The sequence below is a fragment of the Aythya marila genome, assembly GCF_965140915.1.
Source record: "Aythya marila genome assembly, chromosome: 6".
NCBI lineage: Eukaryota > Metazoa > Chordata > Aves > Anseriformes > Anatidae > Aythya > Aythya marila.
Genome location: NC_139047.1, coordinates 23600350 through 23621570, shown reverse-complemented (window position 1 = coordinate 23621570; position 21221 = coordinate 23600350). Strand labels below are relative to the sequence as shown.

Sequence of the window (21221 nt, the reverse complement as noted above, 5' to 3'; positions counted from 1 at the left end):
AGCTCCAGGGGTCTGAATCTCCTTTGAGACCACAGCAGAGCAGCAGATTTGCCCTGCAGGGCCCCATTGGGACCATTCTGCTTGAAAGTTTTATGGTAATCTAATCCTGAGAGATGGAGGGGTTGCATTTAGGAGCATCTTTGGGGAGATGCTCCTTGAAATGGGTTAACAGTATTTGCGTGCATGTGTGTTTGTAACGAGGCAGGACAGAAGTGGGGATAAAAAGCATTAGTGGGCAAAGCAGCGCTTTGTAATCCAGGCTTCTGCACCCACAGTGAATCTGGGGAGCTGACACTGAAGATCTGTAACGTGATGCCCCAGGACAGCGGCATTTATACCTGCGTGGCAGTTAATGAGCACGGGACAGCATCAACCTCAGCCACAGTCAAAGTCCAAGGTAACGTGCCTGACCCTCACAGCCAGCCTTTTTCCTCTACAGGGCCAGGAACATGCCGAAATACTTGGTGCAAACGCAGCCAGGCATGGAGGTGTGCCAGGCAAACCGAGACAAATATAGCCCATCCTCAGCCAAGCATCCCACTGCTGGCTAAAGGCATCACAGGCTCTTTGCGTTGATGAAGTTGTCCAGATGTAAGCACCACATCTGGGCAATGGAAACACACTGGCAGGGGCTCAGCTCCTGCATCCTGCTTGCAGTGTTGCTTCCCAAGGCTCGGGGAGCTTGGGCCAGGGGGAACCCTTCTGCTGGGATTCAAACCCAGCCTGAGTCCTCAGCACTGTGATTAGTGACCCAGCTAATTGTAATAAATAGAAAATGGTGAGCTGATTGATCCTGACCTCCAGCTCTGGGAGGGATGTGTTAATGTGAGAGATGTGGATGCCTGCTGCATTCAAGGGCACAGCGCAGAGACGAATGTCTGGCTGGTGAATTACGGACCAGGAGTGTCACCAGCATTGTGAAGTCAATTTGTTTCTTCTTCCCTTTGGCCCTAGAATTACCATTTCCCCAATTTATCCAAACAAGTTAGTGGCTGCATTAACTGCTACGGTGCTGAAGGGAGCCCTGGGCAAAACACAGCAGCCTGGCTGGTCATTTGTCAACCCACTGCCACCACACCAAGCACCACACACACAGACACACTCCAAATGGCTTCCTTCTGTCATTTTCAGACACTTTGAGGGTAACCACCTCCCCACCTCACTGCTGCTCAGTGAAGTCCACGGGAACACTTGTTTCCCTCAGTTAAAGCACTAGGGCTTGCTGACGTGATGCTAGACTGGGTGCCTGTTTTCTCTCCCCAAGGTGTCCCGGCTGCCCCAAATCGCCCCATTGCTCAGGAGAGAAGCTGCACCTCTGTGATCCTTCGCTGGCTGCCCCCCTCCAGTACAGGCAATTGCACCATTTCAGGCTACACTGTGGAGTACAGAGAAGAAGGTAAGTGGTTTGAGCTCTGGTCACTAGCTGAGAAAACGTTCTCATGTTGACAGCAGTTTATGAAATGCCCTCCAGCATTTGGCCATATAACCTCTGGGCAGCAAGAACAAGTCCCCTGCTCTGAGTTCACACATTGGGGCTGTCTCCATCACCTCTCCTTCTCTCCCTCCCTACACCACAGGCTCGCAGGTCTGGCAGCAGTCAGTGGCCTCAACTCTGGACACCTACCTTGTCATTGAAGACCTGTCCCCAGGCTGCCAGTACCAGTTTCGAGTGAGCGCCAGCAACCCCTGGGGGATCAGCTTGCCCAGTGACCCATCTGAATTTGTGAGGCTCCCAGAGTATGGTGAGTGGGTATGGCGAGGAAGGGATTATGCTTGCCGGGCATCCATGGTGAGCAGGACTTGAGGGGTCTCCTAAGCCTGGGAGATGCTCAGAGCCAGCTCCTGCCACTGGAAAGGCTTTCCATGCCTTTTCCTGCACCGCTGGGCTCGCAGCTGCTGCTCAGTGTGCATGCATTTCCCCAGGTTTCAGTAGCTCCAGCACATAACCAGCTGTGTGAGTGGCTTCAATAGCCTGTGCTGGATGAAATGAGATCTCACATGGCATAGATCTCCCTTCCATTTGCACACAGATAAGCCCTGAAACGGTCTGTGTGGTTCCTTTCCAGCCCAAAATAGCAAGGACAGATTTGAATTCATCTTATCCACACCTCACTCTGGGAAGCTCTGGCTTTTGGTGGTCTAATACACTGGATTTGATGGAGCAGCATGAAATTGGACTCAGTAGTAATTTTTGCTGTTCTTAAGTAATATATTCTCACGTAATTCAGAAATATGCAGTTTATAATCCACACTAACCTGTCTTGTATTTACACTGTCTTGCATGTGCTTTGTTTTCCCAAAGATTCTGCTGCTGATGGTGCCACTGTTTCATGGAAGGAAAACTTTGACCTTGCTTATGCAGAGCTGCACGAGATTGGGAGGTAATGTTAACCCTGCTTATCGCTGCAATGAAACACTGAAACAATGGCTTGAAGATGTGGCCTTGGAAGAGAGCTTAGGCTGCTTTTTGTAGTTAGCTTGAAAACTGCTCCTTTCAGAGAGCATTGCACGTTAAGTACTGATTACAATACAGACAGGCTAAAATGCTGGCTAAATCTCATCTTTCAAGATGAGTTGTGATTTGAGGATTGCAACTAGGACATGGGTGACCAAATGCAAACCTCTCAACAATTAGACAGCCAAATCTCTGGCAGCTACCACCAGCAGTTGCTGGTATCTCCTCTGACATCTCGGGTTTGATGTGGGCTTTTGAAGTCAGGATGACTTGCTGGTTCTGGCTGTGCTTAACCTCAGAGACTGTTTGCAAAGCACTTAGGCATGTGACTGACTTAAATCAGGTGCTGAAGGGCTCTGCTGAGCGGGGTGGTCAGTGAGCAGGACCTTGTGCAGACAGCCGACAAGAGCACACAAACAATGCAGGTTGATGTTCATGCGGTCATGTCTTATCCCAGAGGTCAGCGACGAGTGCTTCTGGGGCTGAGAGGTAGGAGCCTGCCTGGTTCTGGGGAAAGGAGAGTGTATGTGTTACCTGCAGGCCAAGTGCAGCACGTGGCTTCATCAAGTACTCTTGCTTCCAAGAACAGCGCTAGGCACCGGTCTGTGTGACTTTCCTAAATGCCCTCATGCCAGCTGTTTGCCCCTGATTTCTCGCCGTATGCCTAAAACTGTAAGACAAAATGATTGCTTAGCGATTATTTAACAAGGGTTTTCCTTTTGTTGTCTGAGTAAGTTTGGGCTCATTATTTAAGCAACTGGAGAGGGAAGAGACAAGTTCAGGAACAAGGAGGCAGAACCTGTAAAAGCAGCAGCAAATTGAACCCAGGGGAGATTGTTAGAGGACATCAGTAGGGCTGCACGAAACAAAGTGGCTGTTTGCTGTCGGTGCTTGCTAATCCCCAAAGAATCCAAACAGCCAGGGTAAGAGACAGGGGTTCTTGCTGGAAAAAGGTTATGAACGACTAGTTAAGTGTGATTCTCTGTGAAATGTTAATGTACTAAATCAAATAAGACTTTGAAAATCAGCCTGCTATTGCACTGGAAAACGAGCATGATTTATTTATTCGTCCCATTCATTAATGTGATTTTTTTTTTCCAGGGGACGATTCTCCATAGTAAAGAAATGTGTTCACAAAGCTACCAGGAAAGACGTTGCTGTAAAATTCATTAGTAAAAAAATGAAAAAGAAAGAGCAAGCGGCACATGAAGCAGCCCTGTTACAGCACTTACAGCATCCTCAGTACATCACTATCCATGATACCTACGAGTCTCCAACTTCTTACATCCTAGTTTTGGAGCTGTAAGTACACGGAGCTTCAATTCAAGTGTCTGGGTAGGAATCACAGCACTATTTAAAGCCAAGGATAAAATCCACCCTCACTTCAGCAGGGCAAAGACTTTGTCATCTGTTTTTTATTGATTGTGACATCAAATGATATAGCCATTTTCTGCGGACTTTCTGCTGCCTTTTCTTTACAGTAAATAAGATTCAGGGGTACAAATAAAACTGCTTTCTACTCTGGTGAGGCCTGGGTAATTGTATCAGCAGTTAGTCTGTCACACTGAATAGGATGAAATTTATTTGGGCAGTTTTGTCCACTGTTTATATGTGAGTAAACGTGCTTCAGCTGGATTGCAGCCTACACTTCTCTAATAGTTTTTGGTGAAAAAAAAGCTGCACAGGGACTATGCTTGTCCCTCTAAGGAGAAATAGCAACCAAAATCCAAAATGCTTCTTTGTTACAGAGTATCCAATGAAATACATTTGAGCTTTTTGCTTATTTATTTATACACATAAATAAAACTAGGTGGAAAACTTTTATGCGTTTAGTTTTCCCACAGAACATATTACCAGCTGAAAATGCCAGTAATTCTTTCTGCATTATGCAATCTTCTCTGTAAATAAATAGATGAAGCCAAATAATTAAGTGGATCTGTTTTCAAAGGAACCTCCTCTGTCTATTGAATACATCCTTAAGCATATTACTTTACTTTGAGACTGTTGCTAAATTTTTTAGGACTGGGTTTAGCAATTGAGGGTTAATCATTCTACCACTTCCACAGCCTGCAGTATCTTGAGATATCGTTAAATATCAGATCTCTCCTTTTGGTTTCCTTTATTTTTAGGTCACAAAGTTTCCATTGCAATTTTGTTGTTCCTGGAGATGCTGTGTGATCTTTCACGTGTGGGGTTTGGTTTGTTTGCAGGATGGATGACGGTCGTCTCTTAGATTACCTAATGAACCACGATGAACTCATGGAGGAAAAGGTAGCTTTCTACATAAGAGACACAATGGAAGCCTTGCAGTATCTTCACAATTGCCGAGTGGCTCATTTAGACATAAAGGTAAGAAAAGAAGAAAATGATGCTGTTACTCAGTGCCCTGGTACAGACAGTTCCCAGCTTCACTGACAGCGAGGAGGTGCAGTCTGTGCCCTGAGTGATGATCGCTGAATGGACAAGTGCTACTTTTCAGACCTATTGGCCAGAAAAAGGGTTTAGGACCTGCAGCATGAGGTCTATATCTTCCTTCAGCTCAGAGATGTACTTTGTCCTTGATTCATTGGTTTGTTCTCAAGGGCTTTCTGAAAAAGGGATTTAATGAAGAAGGGCAGGAGTAAGATGTCAGTAGCTGCTGAGTGAGGAAGAACAAGCTGCAGTCTCTAATGTGAGACTAGCACAGCTCATTCCTCCCCGTGATAGCACACGTGGCAGGAGGCACTGTGTTGTCCTGGATTCGGCATTGTGCTGCCGTCCTCATCAACATCCCAGTGATCTGGGATGGCAGAGAACTGGTGATTGAAGTTATGATCAAGTGCTCTGGGCTTTGTGGTCCGCAGCTTTGATTCAGGTTGCCAGGGGTATCAGATAATCTATAATTTATTTGAAGACTTAAATGGAATTTAAAAATGGAGAATGAGAGATGGATTTGACTGTCATGTATCATGGACAATCCAACTCCATGGAGGTCTCATCTCAGCCCTGCAGCCCCCAGGCACATCAGATGAAATGGTGTTTTCATTCTTCTGCTTCTTACTGCTGCTACTACAAAAAAAAAAAAAAAAGAGAGAGAAAGAAAAAAACAAACAAAAAAAAAAACTTTTGTGCAATATCTTATGTGAGCATTAGTCCCAAAAAGCTATATTATCCTGGTTTCTTTCAGTCTTTCTGCTTGTATCTTCTGCTGTATTTATAGGACTTGTCAAAAATAGACATCACTTGTAGGTAAGAAACTGCACTGAATTCTTTATTTAATCATAAGATACCTCCCAAAAACAAGGTGGGAAGCCAATTTTCTGTGACCTATTTACAGTTCTCCTGAATGAGGCATGCTAAATAAAGCACCTTCTGTTGCTGAGTGGGAAGAAGGAAATGCATTGCTAGGGACAACAGACCTAGCCATGGACTGTCTTGTCCCAAGATCCTCTAATTTCTTCCTAATTTCTTCTTTCCACAACAGAAGAGCAAGTGGAGAGGTTTGAACAGTAGTGTAGTAGACTTTGAGTTGCATATGTATGTGCATGAGCATGAGGAGCTATAGGACAAATGCATGGAAAAGTGACTCTAGAGAGGTAGTGGGGAAAAAAGTTTAATATTTGCTTTACAGAGAACATTTCTGGCATACATTTATATCATCGAGGTGTCATGCAAACAAGTGGAATCTGAATGAATTGATCAGAGGTGTTGTAGCTTGTCTCAAAATTACAACTGTCAGTGCTCTTAATCTGTACAGATTATTTTGAGAAAAATAAATTGCAAGTATTTGGGACTAAGTACAAAATCACACTGTGTTGCACTGGTGTAAAACGGGAATGGTGTCATTGCAGCTTCAGTGTTGATCCAAACTGACAACAGGGTACACAGGAGCTGAGCTGGTTCCTTGTCAGTAACTCTCCTGCTCTGTATGTCACACATACCTGAGAAAATATGATTTTTGAGCAGTTCTTCAACCTAAAACACAAAGCTAAATATTTGGGTAGGGGTGTATCTAGAATAAAGGCTACACCTTTTTGTTTGCAGAACTAGAGCATAATTAAGTTTTTATTCTGTTTTCCACAGCCAGAAAATCTGCTCATTGATTTAAGAATCCCAGTACCTCGTGTCAAGATCATCGATTTGGAAGATGCAGTTCAAATCACAGGCAATTATCACGTCCACCACCTCCTTGGAAACCCAGAGTTTGCAGCTCCTGAAGTTATCCAAGGCCTTCCCGTCTCCCTGAGCACAGACATCTGGAGCATCGGGGTCCTCACCTACGTCATGCTGAGCGGTGTCTCTCCCTTCCTGGATGAAAGCAAAGAGGAGACTTGTATCAATGTGTGCAGAGTAGATTTCAGCTTCCCACCCGAGTACTTCTCTGATGTGAGCCATGCCGCCAGGGATTTCATCAATGTTATCCTCCAGGAAGACTTCAGAAGAAGGCCAACAGCAGCCACGTGTTTACAGCATCCATGGCTGCAACCGCACAACGGCAGCTATTCCAAAATCCCTCTGGATACCTCCCGCTTGGCTTCCTTCATCGAGCGCCGCAGACACCAGTATGACGTGCACCCCGTCCCCAGCGTCAAGAGTTTCCTGATGAGCAGGCTGAACCCAGGAACGTAATGCCTGGCTCCCCGGGACAAGACACTGCTGGTGCTGAGGCACGGCACAGGGAGCGAGCAGGCACAAAGATCTTCTGTACATACTTCTGTATTTGGCGTTGGCATTTGAGGGGTACAAATCTGTCTGGAGGCCACAGTCCTTGCCCAGTTACTCAGAACCAAAGCAAACAGGGTAACAGCGACAGGTACCTGCTCCCCTCCCTCGGCAGGCTCCTCCTGGAAGCATCTCCACAGGGCTGCGGGCAGCAAACACCAACTGGAAACAAGAGCCAAAACTGCAGTTGCCTTAATCTTTGGGAGGCAGCCTTATGAGAAATCCTCTTGATCTTGCTGAACTGATTTCAAAGCATCTGAGAGATTAGGAGTAGGATAGCATGTGGAGGAGTAAGTCTGGCCGACCTTAACGTGTGCTGCAGGACTGCACTGAATTCAGCTCTTGCTGAGGTCACTGCAAGCCTGCTCCATGTTAACAGGTGGATTTTGCACACCCTGTACACCCAGGTCTCCCATAATTTCAGTGGGGACTTTGCCTGCATGGGACATGCAAGATCAGGTCTTGTTGGATCAGCTTCTGTGGTGGCGTGGCTTAGGTACACTCTCGTTACATGGTAGTGCTCAGAATAAAATTCTGTGTTAACCCTTGGGCTTTCTGCTTTGTCAAGTCAACATGCAGTACCTTTTGGAGCTATGATTAAGGCAATGAATTCATTGGAGCATACAGCTGTTTCTGATGAAGCACAATGGGACTACGATGGTGGGTTTTTTTTTAAAGCATTTTATATACACTGTACAGAAATCTTTTGCGAAACCTGTGCATTGAGAAAAGGATGTCCAATTTTTGCAGTATCTGTAAACTAAACGATGATTGACGAAGACAATTTTTTCTATCACAGGTTTTCAGTATACATATATTGTATCATATATAGAGAGAGTATATATATAGAGGATCCTGTTCCATTTCTAGCTTCAGAATTGCTTGGCCCAAAGTCCATCTAAAGCCTTTCAAAGTGTAGTTGGTAAGTGGTGAGTCCATCCCTGTGCTTACAGCTCAAAAATAGTTTTCAGTGTTTAAAGTATGTCATTTGTTTCATTTCCAAACTTGTAAATATCTCTCAGCTGCCGTTAGCACCTCATCACCAAAGCATTCGTGAGGATATTTTTATGTCCAAAGCCTAATTTGTAATAAAATAAAAAAAATCTGCAATTAAAACATTTCTCTCTTGCAAGCCAAGTTGCAACATCATCACATTGATGTTACAGTGACAGAGCCAGCCTTAGTACAAGCAACGCAGAGTCTGCAGTGACAGATCAGCAGTTCATAGGCTGGCCAAGTCTTCCTCTCTCTAGCAGCAGGACTGGAAGGGGAAACACCTCCCAGGCTGGTGCTTCCCCATCCTGCTGCAGCACCATAAAACCCTACAGCCTTCTAGGCTGATGATCAGAGAATTTTTTTAACCCTAGCACGTGAGTACATTGCCTTGGTGCTGAGTGCCACTGCTGTGCCTGCAATAGGAAATGTCAGTTGTTACCAAAGGTTTTCCTAATGAAAAAGGGCTTGCTCTGGCCATGTGTACTCAGCAGAGGCTTTCTTGAGATGTCTCGTAAGGGCAAGAGCCAAATTCAACTTGCCATCTAAGTAACTGCACTGTGAGCCTGCAACATCTCTGCAGGAGCAAAAGCTGGCTCTGCCAGCAGGTGATGGAGATTCTCTGCAAGTGCGCACTCTCAGGGCTCTGCTAGCCCTTCTTCTGATCCAACTCCAAGCTCAGTTTCATGGCAGGTAGGAGGCCTTCTCTTTGTGCTTGCTCTACCAGGCACAGCAAATCACGATGTTGGTGCTGCATGCACGCAACACGAGAGCAGACCTTAAGATCTGGGAGCTGCAGTCAGAGAGGCGAGCCCAGGTGCCCGAGCAGAGTCAGAGGCAGCGTATGGGACTGTGTGAGTGATGGAGAGGTCTAATACTGGGGGAAGTTGTGGAAAGGTTTGAGTGTTCACAGAGGGCTAAAGCTTTGGTTTCCCTCTGTGGTGCAGCAGATAATTTTCTGAGCAACTCAGCAGCACCTCATAGACAAAGAACAGACTCTCTTCCTGAGCAAGAGTGCAAAGTATGTGATTTCTTAGCAACCAAAACTTCAGGCAGCAGTCATCGAGGGGTGTCTTTAATTAGCACCAGCCGCAGGTACTTCTCACTGCAGGACTGTTTGTGCTTCTTCCTATTTGTCGAAGCTGGCTCTTTGTGCTGTGATTGTGCTGCCCTTAAGAAAATGTTTATGGAAGTGCGGTTTATAAAACCCACAGCTTTTATTAGGCCCGTGGGTACTGTTTAAGCTGCAGTCTTTCTGCTTGGCATTAATACAAACAAATTCTCATGTATCACAGGAAATCTGGAGTTATTTATCATTTTATTTTGCTGTGTCTTGCATTCACATCTCAAACTGTGAAAATAGGCACTTTGGGCATATAGGGGTAAAAGCTGGATTGATTAAAGGAAAACTGAAGTCTCCAATTGCTATCAAATAGCAGGGAAAAAAAAAAAAAAGGCTGAAAGAGGATACATGGTGCTCATATGGTTCTGGTGCTCATATTCAAAAAGAGATTCCTCTTGAAGGGAGAGCTGGAGCTGCTGAGCTCTGAAGATTTTGAGTGTTTTGGAGTTGCTTTCCTTTATGGCCCTGCTTTTTCTGTGTTCATGTTAGGTAGCTCCTCTTCCTGGGCACTGCTTTTCTTACAGCACATTCAGGAAAACTCAAACCCGTCGGTACCTCCAGATGTGTCTGATTATAAACCTTGCATTTTAGTGCAAACATTATATGTTTTTGCCTGAATCGTCATTTATGTCAGGTTGATATGACATACTGCCATCTGATAAACACAGAGGAAGCATTCAAATATTGCTCTCCCAAGATCTTTTTCAGCCTTTGCCACCTTCTGCAGGGAGTAGGTGACCCCTTGGTAAACTCAGGGCCTTCCCAGAGGGCAGCATCATGTGCAGTGCTGGTAGTCACCCCAGCCATTACAACCAGCAGCAATATCAGTGCTTTGGCTGCACAGGCTTGGTGCAGAGCAGCCCTCCAGGCAGGTAGCCACTGCCTGCAGGCTGCTGCACTGCCACTGGAATCCAAATTCATGTCTTAGGTGAGCTAAGGAGCAGCACGCCCTGCAGCTAGGGTGGGCCAGGTTGACACACAGCACCAGGGTTTTAGGCTTGAAAACCCTAAAGCAACCCAGAGTATGCATTTGCAATGCTTCTCTTGTCCTAATTGTACCAACAAGTCTTGCTTAGTCCCATTGCCTTTTTATTTTAAATGACTTTATTTTTTTTTTCATTAACATTTACCTTTAAAATCATTTTTACTTTCAACCTACAATAATGCTGAGAGAAAGCCTGTGCCCTCAGCTGACCTTCCCAGGTTTTGGTGCCCAGCATTTCTGAAGATGCCGTCAGGCCCTTGTTACAAATGCCACAGACGAAGGCGCAGAACAGCACAGTATGACTTGGCTATATACAACCGTATTTTAATACCCTTGCAATGAGAGGGCTACATCAAGTGACCTGGGATAATGTAAACTCCGGAGAGAAATGTCAAGGCTAGCCTGTATATACAAGTCTGACAGATAATTAACGCGCACAGGGGCTAACAAGCTAACAATTTTTGTTCCTGTTCCTTTCCACCCAGCAGCAGATCCCCCCCCTAACACAGGGCCTGGGTCTATTTCCCTGCTTGTTTGTCCTCACTCCATCAGAAAATGGTGCTTTCCAGGGATACGGGGCCTGGCCCCATGCCGCCAGGCTGGTCGCACGGTGCCACCAAGTGCTGGGCCTGGTGCTGGGACGTGTCACACCGAGTGTCACCACCACGTGTTGGCCATGACCGTGGCGGCTGGGACAGACGAGCTGGCCTCAGTGGAAGCCATACGGCACTGCCACGTCCACCTCCTGGTGCTCTCCTTCTACCAAACCCATTGGCATTGCTCCGTCACTGAGACCTGTTGGCTGGTGACTTTTGGAAGGCAAATGTGACAGAAAGGGAAAATATATATATATATATATATATATATATATATAAAATGTGTCAGCCTTGTTCGCTAAGGGCAAAACTCAATGCCTGTCCACGACTGCGACCACCAACTGGAGCTAGGGGGGAGCGGCATGGCCAGCGACACAGCGCTTTCAAGGTGCGAAGTACGTCCACAGCCTTAACAATTTCGGCACGCCGCTGGCCTGCCCAAAGCGCCGTGTGGCTCTGGGGCACACGACTGCCCGCTCGCCATTTGTAAAGTCGGCCTCTTGGTATGGGCTGGCACCGCCGCCATGGCTGCCATGCCCGTGTGCTTGGACTGTGCACCCTTTCTATAAACAGACTGTGCTAGCGACGCGTTTTCTGGGCTGTTCTCTATTTTGGATTAAAACTCGGTTGTTGGGAGAACAAGCGGCTCCGTCTCATTTCCCAACGCGGCTTTTTTCTTTTTTTCTTTTTTTTTTTTTTTTTTAACGGGCGGAACCAATCGCACCCGGACCGTTCGTGCCCGTCCCCAGGGACCGGGGGTGGTTGGGGAAAACACAGCGCTGCGCATGCGCAGCCACCCAGCCTGACGCCGCGCCCGCCATCTCGGGAGGCCGGGCAGATGGCGGCGGGCGGCGTGGCGGCGGCGCTGCTGGCGGCGGGCGCGCTGCGCTTCGGCAGCTTCGTGCTGAAGAGCGGCATCACCTCGCCCGTCTACGTGGACCTGCGAGGCCTCGTCTCGCACCCACGCCTCCTTCGGCAGGTGCTGGCCCTGGGGGGGGAGCCCCTGCTGCGCTGGGAGGAGGAGGAGGAGGAGGAGGAGGAGGAGGAGGAGGAGGAGGAAGGTGAAAGAGGAGGAGGGAGGGAGGGAGGGAGGAAGGAGGAGGAGGAGGAGGAGGAGGAGGAGGAGGAGGAGGAATATAAGGGAGGAAGAGGAGGAGGAAGAGGAGGGAAAAGGGAAGAGGAGAAGAGATGAGATTGGGCTCGATGATCCTTCAGGGTCCCTTCCTGTCCCTAATGTTCCGTGATCCTGTGAGGAAGAGGAGGAGGAGGAGGAGGAAGGAGGAGGGGGGATGCTGCCGTATCAGGGGCCTGGGGATCCTGCCCTGTGGTGGCGCCTGGGGCGTTTGTGGCATCGCTTCCTCGCTCTGCCTGCTTCAAGGCGGGGAAATTCGTGGTAAGTAACCAAAAAAAGAGGGTGTGAAGAGTCCCGAGCATCCTTCACAGCAGCATCGTTCACAGCAGTGATGCTTTCCTGTGGAGAAACTGCTGGAGTTTCTTTATCGGTGTTAGGCAGCTATCAAATAATGCAAAGGAGAGAGCTTTTTGTGCCTTCCCTTCCCTTGGTGGTGGACTTGTTGAGGAGTGGTCGCTCCAGTCTGACGCCTCGCATACACGTATTTTTCAGGTTGCAGATCTTCTGTTTCAAACAGCGAAAGATGCTGGCCTCGAGTATGACTGTGTGTGTGGTGTTCCCTACACAGCATTGCCACTGGCCACAATTATCTGCTCAGAAAAGCAGGTTCCCATGCTTATACGGAGGAAGGAAGCAAAAGACTACGGTAAAACCTTCTTCACGTGATGAATTTGTATTTACTTGTTGGCTGGTTTGTGAAATAACTATATTTTTAAGGTTCTTCTCTAATATACATCCCTCCTTCAGTTTAAGACTACGACTTCAATGGAAATAGCTACACCTTTTGCCCTGAAATATATCTCCCACAGCATCAGGCTGTCCCAGCTGGTCTCTTATTAGCCTGCAGCTCAAATCCTGCTGTAGTAGGTTTGGAAGCTCATGAGCTGCTTCTTTGCTTCCACAGTGTCTTTTTTTTCCCTCTGGCACAGTTATTGTGGGTTACCACCCTCTACAAAAACAGTTGCTGCAGTTTCTGACGTGCTGAGACCAGTGCCATGTCTCAACCCTAAACAGAACTTCTTGCATATTGATTCCAAGAGGAATCTTTTGTAGTCTGTTCTTGTTTTGTCTCTCAAACCTCTTTTTCTTTCATATCCTGTAACCCTTTAATCAGTGGGCAAGGTGTACCGGGTGAGAAGCAGTGAGTTCTCTACACAGTGATCAATTTTATTTTAGTTTGGTGGAAAGGGGATGAGGGGTGTGTGTAGGAGAGGGAAACTGAAGCATTAACATACTCTGTCAAATGGATTTCTTTGTGTGATAAACACTATCCTCTTCCAACAGCGTTCAGTCAGAGAGGATGTTTTTCGAAGTTAAATGTTAGCCAGTGTGCTAGGCAGGAGAGCTGTTGCTATTCCTTCTTGTGAAGGACAAGTTGATTGTGACAGCAATTAACTGCCTGGTACAAGGGTTCCGGTGTCACACAGATTGCAGAGCTGTACTTACACTGGTGAGACCGTCATGGTTGAAGCACCGCGGTCTGTGTAAAGCCAGGCAGCCTTTGTTGTTGCCCCCCGGGACGCCTTTCATGGATTTGTGCCTATTATTCGTTCTGGCAAAGGCATTTGGGGGGTTTACTCCTCCTAATTGTTCTAACAACAGAGATGTTAAGCACAGAATAATGCCTGTGAAAAATAGAAAATATGTTGAAGAGTATCAATGGCTTTGCTACTTCTAAGACATTTAAAGTAACTTTTAGTTTAAAGACTTTTAAGTTACAGGAGAAAATATTGTTGGTGTTTTGAAGGTTCAATGCATAGTAATACTAAACCAGAATTTCTGTAGTCAACTTACACAATGATTATTTAAATATGTGCAGCTAATAATATGTCACTTCTGTTAATGGAATATACAAAATCTGTTTATCCCCTTGGAGAAGTAACAGTCTTTGTGAATTGGATTACAAGTCAATTACTGAGCTGTGGTAAGAACTGTGATACCTGGTATCAGGTATTAACTAAAGAAATTCTCTCTACATACTGACAGTATGAAATTGCTATTTTCTTGAAGTCTGATTTGATTTTTTACTGCAACATATGCTTGTATGTAAAATAGATATCATCATTAACATATCAGGTTAAAATCTTGATACTTCTGATGCGTTCTGATGTGGTCTTTTAAACCTTGTTCATTTAGTTAAGTGTATGCCTTTTGTTTTAAAGGTACCAAGCGACTGGTAGAAGGCATCATTAATCCAGGAGAAACATGTTTAATCATTGAAGATGTGGTAACAAGTGGATCTAGTGTACTGGAAACTGCAGAAGTTCTTCAGAAAGAAGGATTGAAAGTCACAGATGCTGTAGTGCTGTTGGACAGGGAGCAGGGTGGGAAGGCCAGGTTAGAAGAATGTGGGATTCGTCTGCACTCTGTATGCACGTTGTCGGGGCTGTTAGATATTCTCCAGCAGCAGGGAGAAGTGGACGCTGAGATGGTTGAGAAGGTGAAGGACTTTATTCGGGGAAATGTATTTGAGCCAGTGGCTCAGAATGGTCCTGCTCCTGTGAAAAGGATTTGTAAAGAGCTGAGCTTCAGGGCTCGTGCTGAGCTGCCCGGGGTGCATCCTGTTGCAGCCAGGCTTCTCACACTCATGGAAAAGAAACAAACCAACTTGTGCCTTTCCGTTGATGTCACAGGATCCAAAGAGCTGCTGCAGTTAGCTGCCAGCCTGGGCCCCAGCATTTGTATCCTAAAGACTCACATAGATATCCTGAATGATTTCACCCAGGAAGTAGTAAAGGAGTTGAGAGCACTCGCAGATCGACACGAGTTCTTGATTTTTGAAGATAGGAAATTTGCAGACATTGGAAACACAGTGAAACATCAGTATGAAGGTGATTATCATCAACCTTGGTTTACAATAATTTTGCTGCCAGTCTGTGTAACTGCAGCACTGGAACAGGCTGTCAGGAGAGACTGTGGGATCTCTGACCTTGGAGAAAACTCGTGAGCAACCTGATCTAGCTTTGAAGTTAGCCCTGCTGAGAGGGCACGACCTCCAGAGGTCCCTTCCAAAACCTAAATCTTTTAACGAATCTATGCTTGTCCTCAGTAAGTACTTCTGAATAGCTGTTTGCCACGAGAAATGCAGTGGGGCTTATAAAGCAGCCTGCTATGCTTGTGTGCTTGTTATGGCTTTCATTTGTTACTGCAGCTGTAAATGATCAGAATACTGTTGCACCTGTGATGGTAGAATTTTAGCTCACTGTAAATGACGTAATGAATAGTAAAGGCAAGTTACTAAGTGCTTCTGTAATATAAAACTGGGAGATGATGCTTTGTGGTTGTGCAGCTGTCAGGAATGTCTGGTAAAACTGCACTTGCAACTGTTAAGCTTCAGTAGTAAAAAGTCTTTTAACGTGAATGAGTTAGTATGCTGCTTGTTTTGTTTAAGTCATGATTCTTGTTTAATACATTTCTAATGACTAATTTCACTTTGTGTGTGTCTTTCTCTCTCTCTTCTCAGGTGGTACGTTCAAAATAGCATCCTGGTCAGACATAGTTAATGCTCACGTGGTGCCAGGTTCTGGAGTTGTGAAGGGTCTGAAGGAAGTCGGCCTTCCTCTGCAGCGGGGCTGCCTTCTCATTGCTGAGATGAGTTCCCAAGGGTCACTTGCAACGGGCAAATACACAGAAGCTGCAGTAAGTAGGCACTTCTGTTTCAGCTTGTAAAGTGTTCTGATGAGGGAGGTTTTGTGTGCTGCTGACATCTATGCTTCCAAAAGTCTCTCCAGCACTATTTATTATAGGCTCTCTTTCTGTGCAGACTCAGGAATCTGACAGTGTCACACTTAAAGTTTTATATCTGCAGGCTGCTGGTGTCAGGTTGTTGTCATTCACACTGTGAGCTCTAGTGAATGTGATAGGTTTGCCACTCACCACCTTTTTTTAAATTAGCAATAGAATTCTAATCAGTGTAAGTTCATTGAGTGTATCATTTACAACTTAGAAACAAGAGTAACTTCTGCATTCCTGTCTGCAAGCAAAGCTAAAATCAATGAGGGATCAGTCAATTCTAGGTGACTTTATATTGGTAAAGCAAGAACTTGCTAGAACACTCCAATGTTTCATTCCCCTGCTCTGCACACCTTAATGTGTCAATGCATGCATCAGAAATAGATTAGTGGGCAAGCTTGATTTTAGGTATATGACTTGAAACTGTTTACTGGTCTTTTTCAGGTACAGATGGCTGAAGAAAACTCTGATTTTGTTTTTGGATTCATATCTGGATCTAGAGTTAGTAAGAAACCAGAATTTCTTCACTTAACTCCAGGGGTACAGCTGCAAGCTGGAGGTAATGTCTCCTGAAATACTTAGAGTGTGTTTGTAAATGCAGTAGGTGCAAGATCAGTGCTTTTTTGAGCATCAGATCCATCTATTGGAATTGGTAAATCATGAAAAATGAGGGCTCTCTATGTCAAATTTGATCTGTGTCATTGTCATGGAATTAGATTTTACAAAGCTCTCATATAGAAGCAGTTAAGGATTTATTATATATCTTTATAGAAATAACAAGGTTTATATTTTTTATAATATAGAATATAATGATTTTAACAGCAACGTTATATTTTTTTAACAGCAGTTAATCAGTATCCAAGTTCTTGCTTGGGATTACTATTTATAGGATTGCGAGGCTGTTGTCTTTTGTTCAGTAATTTTCCAGGATACAAGGCTCTTGCCAATTTTTTATGATTCAGGTTGGACAGTCCCCTTCCCCTTAGCATTTAATCCTGTCCTTGTCAGTTAGTTACACCACAGGGGCTGGATACAGCTGGAGGGGAGGGCTGATTGTCCAGTGCCTATATGGCATAAACAACAGGTATGAAGGGGAGAGAGCATCAAGCTTCCCTCTATAAATAACAGGAATGGTGTCAAGATGACTTCTCCTTTGATTAAACAGAGGAAAGAGATGCAGTATCACATTTGTCTAATAAAGTGATTGATTTGTAGTCCAGCTGAAATTCCTTCATTATTTTCCGTGAGATTTCATGGTATAGAGGTCTTCCTGAGGCTCTGTGGCTAATGAGCTGTCTGGTTCGAGGAGCGATCACGTTGAGGCCTGCTGTGGCTCATAAGCCTGAGCAAGACTTATGTCAAGTACAGGAGCAGAGCATGCCTGCCACAGTAATTGGTAGGTGTTCGTTAGTTGGAGGTACCTTATGGATTACTAGGGTGAGAACTGAAACAACGTACCTGTTTTCTGTTCCATCTCTTTGAAAGTTTTTAGAATGTATAATTTTGCACAAACTAAAAAAAAATGGTGTGTCTGTTTCAGGTGATAATCTTGGACAGAGGTACCTAAGCCCCAAGGAAGTTATTAGTGAAAGAGGTTCAGACATCATTATTGTGGGACGAGGCATCTTGTCAGCTTCAGACCACCTTCAAGAAGCAGAGAAGTACAGGAAGGCAGCTTGGGAGAGCTACATAAGCAGGCTTGGTGGTCATGTGTGAGATGGGATGCAGTTCACTTCCCGACTCAATAAGCAGAGCTGATGGAGCTGTAATCATCGTGAGACTTCTACGTAAATACATTGACACTTCAGCCAGTAGAATACTGGGCCCTTTTGGAAAGAAATCTGTTGCTGGCTAAATTACTTTTTAATTGCATACATACAGACAAAGTTGTACCTGCCGTGGTTATTTTTCAGTATTTTTAGTTGTTGGATATATGAAACCAAAATTTTATGTTCAGTTTTTAGTCTTAATCATTTTCTATGCTGAAAAATGTTGAATGAGAACACTCCGAGAATATTTGCCTTGCGGTTGTTGCTCCTGTTTATCCTCCTCACCCTTAAATTGGGTCAGTATTTCACTATTAACTTCACCTGCAGCACCGACCTGTCTTAATCTCACAGGATTGCTCAACTCCACAATTTCCAAGTAAAGGTATCACGTCTTGATCCTATGCTGTGAAATTTAATAATATGTTCTCAAATAAATTTGCTACTATTTTCATGTAACTGGATCTGTAAGTCTTTTTTTCTGTGTCAGTGCGAAACACTGTTTATTTTCAGAGCCAGGGCATTACAAAAATAAGTCATTCTGCTGTTTTTTGTGACTGCAGGAGTTACTGCTGATGGTGCTTATAGTCTGCTCTGACAAGAGTCTTTATAGGTCCCAGCTGTTGTGCTTTTAATTATGGTGGAATTGCTGATTGCTCTAATGAGAAACAAATACATACTCTCTGTTGCTTGATTTATTAAAGTGTTTGTGGAATCTTTCCAGGAATTACTTTCCATGCTTTGGCATTGTGAAGAAAGGTTAAGTTGAAATATCACGTATGATAGGATGGAATCACCTTAAATAGATCCAGTATTTTCCAGGTGGAAATCAGCTTGAATTTTCATTGCCAACATGAAAACGTGAAGAATGCAGATGCTTGGTGGTATGGTTCTAGACCATTGCTATTTCTTTGCTGATGCAAAGTACGCTAAGAAAGCTGGATCCTTTTTTAAATACATCTGCCTGTAGGCTAGGAGCAATTATATCCGGTGAGATTTTTTTGGGGCTTTAATATTTGACATTTTTCCCAGCCTTTCAGGAGATTAGGGTTATGCTGAAGTTCAAATGGAGATTTTGTGCTTGCTGTCAGTTGGATTAACATATGCAGAGTGCCTAAGAAGAGAAATGGGCTTGGATTTAAGGGTCTGTGGTATGCTTCTTGTATCTATGACCTTGTGCAGGCAGGCAGACTTCAGAAACTTGCAATTGATAAGCTTCCTAGCTGCCTGTGTAGGTTGAGGATAATGACCTTATCCTTTTGCATTTCATTTTCCTTGGAAGTGTTTCTCCTGTGCTTGATGAAGGTTTCTTACAGGGCTTATAAATCTGTTGCTGTGGAAAGAGTATTAGAAAAACAAAACATACACAGAGAAAATTCTGTGGGGCTTTTGTTTGGTTCAAGAGTCTTACGTACCATGTTTAGGTGGAGTTCTCCATGCACAGGAAACGTGAAGGTTCTCGTGGCCACCTTTCACCACTGGAACTTGATGAGTGTGTTGTCTCTTGTGAGCTGCCCTGCAATAATCTGCGAGTCAGGATACTTTGCATCAACTTCTAAGAAGTTTCAATCCTTTAAAGTGAATGTGGGTTCAGGGATTTGTTTGCTGTTTCTCATTAATTCCCTAATATCCTTGAGGCATGTAGCAGAAGCAAGGCTTTCTTGCTTAAACGGCTTTGCAGAAAACTGCTTTGTCCACCAGGTGGAGCCGAGGCTCTATTTTTCAAGGTGGTTGATGCCCTAGCCCTTCTATAGCCGATAGTTTCCACTGTTGATGCCAACTTGAGATATGCTTAAGATGAAACTTACCTGGTTTTCAACAACTTACTCCCTTGTGATGCCATAACTTAAGGCAGTAGAGTTTACTAGACAGCTGCCTCAGATTTGGGTTTAGCACTGTGTCTTTTAGTAGGGTCACTGTTAGAGCACAAGCAGAACTTGGTGAGTTCAGTATTTTCCACAAACCATGAAGTATGCATCTGAAATTTATGCAGCTAAAACCATGAGGAAGATCCGAGAGCTACTTTATCAGGCCTCTGGTGGAAAAAAATAGCCACTGAATTTGGAGATAGCGATGTGATCTAATATCTTGTTACTTTGGGAAGGTATTTGCAACTCAACTTTATGAAACAAGTTCTGAGCAACAGATCGGAAAACTATTTCTCAGTCCTGCATTGTGCATTGAGTAAGTCACGGAAAAAGTTGTATTCCAGTACTTCATTTGACACCAATGTCACAAACATTTCAATTAGCAAAACAAAAACATGTTACCTCCTACATGCATTCTTGTGTCCGGGTGATTATAGTAAACAAGCATGTGTGCCTTTTTTTGAGGCACCTGAAAATGATTAAAAATCCATTTCAAATTAAGAACAAATGTTAATTTCCTTGCTTGCCTCTGCTGCTCACATTCGTAGCATAGTTCCTGCTGTTGATCCCAACTGTTTCTAACATGGGAACTAGGTCACAATTTACAAAACTAATTTGCATTATAATATATGAATCTGGAAGTCTTGCAGTTCATTCTCTGCTCTCATTAGAGCCTCTTATAGAGGCATAAGGCTGTATTTAACTTTGTTGGTTGTCACATGATCTATGTTATCTGTCAAGGAAGCATTTATATGAACTTGCTGTCCTTAATTCACTCTGGAGGATCGTTGATAGCAGAATGAAAAGATACTGTCCTTTTCATAATGGGTAAGGCTGTGGTCAAGTGATGTCAGTGCTTGCACCAGGACGACAGCTACCTTGCTGGTATTTCTGAGCAAGTCACCGGGGACTGCATGAGAGATCAGCCCAATCTGGAATCATTAAGGAATTGTTATGTAGCACACACATTTGTGTGTAATTTTCACTGTGTCTTTTTGTTGTGGGCATTTCTGCCTAGAACAAGGAGGAGCAGCATGGGTACTTTTAATCAAGATAGCTGCTTAAGTACAGTGTTTTACTCAGACTTAAAATTCTTGCAAAAGTCTTGATAAAGCCAGCATCAAATTAAAACAGTTTAAATTTTTGTCCTTAAATGTACTTGTACATAACAGTGTCAACATGCTTTAGTAGCCAATAGTTGACAGGTCGTGTTATTGTTTCCATAAACTTCCATAAAAAGTTATTGGAGATCTAAATCCAGAAAAAATGACTGCATCACTTCCCCTTAAATGTACTTGGAAAGCCTGTTGCTGTGGGTTCTTAGCAAGTGACACAAACATTGCATTTAGGAAACAGAACCGAAGGAATGTGAAATACCCAGAGGAAGTTTGTTTCCATTCCTGAGTTTTGGAGGTCAGTGACTCAGGGAAATGGTCTGTTTTGGAAGACTTTTAATTGAACTGCAGACTAGACAGGGCTGGACATCTTGTTTGTTTGTAATCACTCTGTTAGGTCTTGGTTGGTCTACATCACACTGACAAGTAGAGCTTCGTGTTCGAACTCTGCAACAAATTAAAAGTCAGTTTGGTGCTTGCTCAGGCTTTGGGTTTTTCTGTCTTTTGACAGACTCCTGCAGGCTGAAAGCAGTGACCCTGCCTGCTTGTCTGGGTTGACTTTTTCTTTGCTCTTGATTCTCCATTTCTGCATGACCTGTGTCATGCTCTGAACTCATAAGCTCGTGCTGTCCACGGTCAGGCTGTGAAAATGCAGGGTTATGTGTGGAAGCTGGCCAATACAGAGGAGAGGAGGAAGCCTGAACAAGGATATAGCTGTGAAGTTCTTGCTTAAAGCACAGTTTCCTGAGTAGAGA

At 44.5% G+C, this 21221-nt stretch overlaps 2 protein-coding genes across 8 annotated transcripts in view; both read left to right on the top strand.

The window, feature by feature from the left end:
* The window catches only part of KALRN (kalirin RhoGEF kinase), a 495524-nt gene extending 485236 nt beyond the window's left edge, over window positions 1-10288 (top strand). For 4 of the 7 annotated variants that reach the window (XM_082764119.1, XM_082764117.1, XM_082764118.1 and 1 more), the window contains 7 exons: window positions 276-397; window positions 1265-1396; window positions 1578-1742; window positions 2303-2381; window positions 3557-3757; window positions 4666-4804; window positions 6518-10287. In XM_082764119.1, coding sequence (XP_082620245.1) covers window positions 276-397; window positions 1265-1396; window positions 1578-1742; window positions 2303-2381; window positions 3557-3757; window positions 4666-4804; window positions 6518-7063 — 1384 coding nt within the window. In that variant the 3' untranslated portion in view covers window positions 7064-10287. Of the gene's footprint in view, window positions 1-275; window positions 398-1264; window positions 1397-1577; window positions 1743-2302; window positions 2382-3556; window positions 3758-4665; window positions 4805-6517 lie in introns of those variants that run through there. The other 3 variants (XM_082764116.1, XM_082764115.1, XM_082764122.1) reach the window with 2 other exon arrangements.
* Window positions 10289-11661: 1373 nt separating this feature from the next.
* UMPS (uridine monophosphate synthetase) lies at window positions 11662-17942 on the top strand. Its single transcript, XM_082763052.1, has 6 exons — window positions 11662-11832; window positions 12478-12631; window positions 14148-14816; window positions 15449-15624; window positions 16162-16276; window positions 17258-17942. The coding sequence occupies exons 1-6, from the start codon at window positions 11692-11694 to the stop codon at window positions 17431-17433; spliced, it is 1431 nt and encodes a 476-aa protein (XP_082619178.1). The 5' UTR covers window positions 11662-11691; the 3' UTR covers window positions 17434-17942.
* Window positions 17943-21221: the final 3279 nt, after the last annotated feature.

Bases quoted from the DNA above. Each gene is read 5' to 3' on its own strand.
- UMPS (XM_082763052.1), top strand. From the start codon at position 11,692: ATGGCGGCGGGCGGCGTGGCGGCGGCGCTGCTGGCGGCGGGCGCGCTG. The intron at 14,817-15,448 runs GTGATTATCATC...CTCTCTTCTCAG, and splicing joins AGTGAAACATCAGTATGAAG to GTGGTACGTTCAAAATAGCA. The intron at 15,625-16,161 runs GTAAGTAGGCAC...GGTCTTTTTCAG, and splicing joins GCAAATACACAGAAGCTGCA to GTACAGATGGCTGAAGAAAA.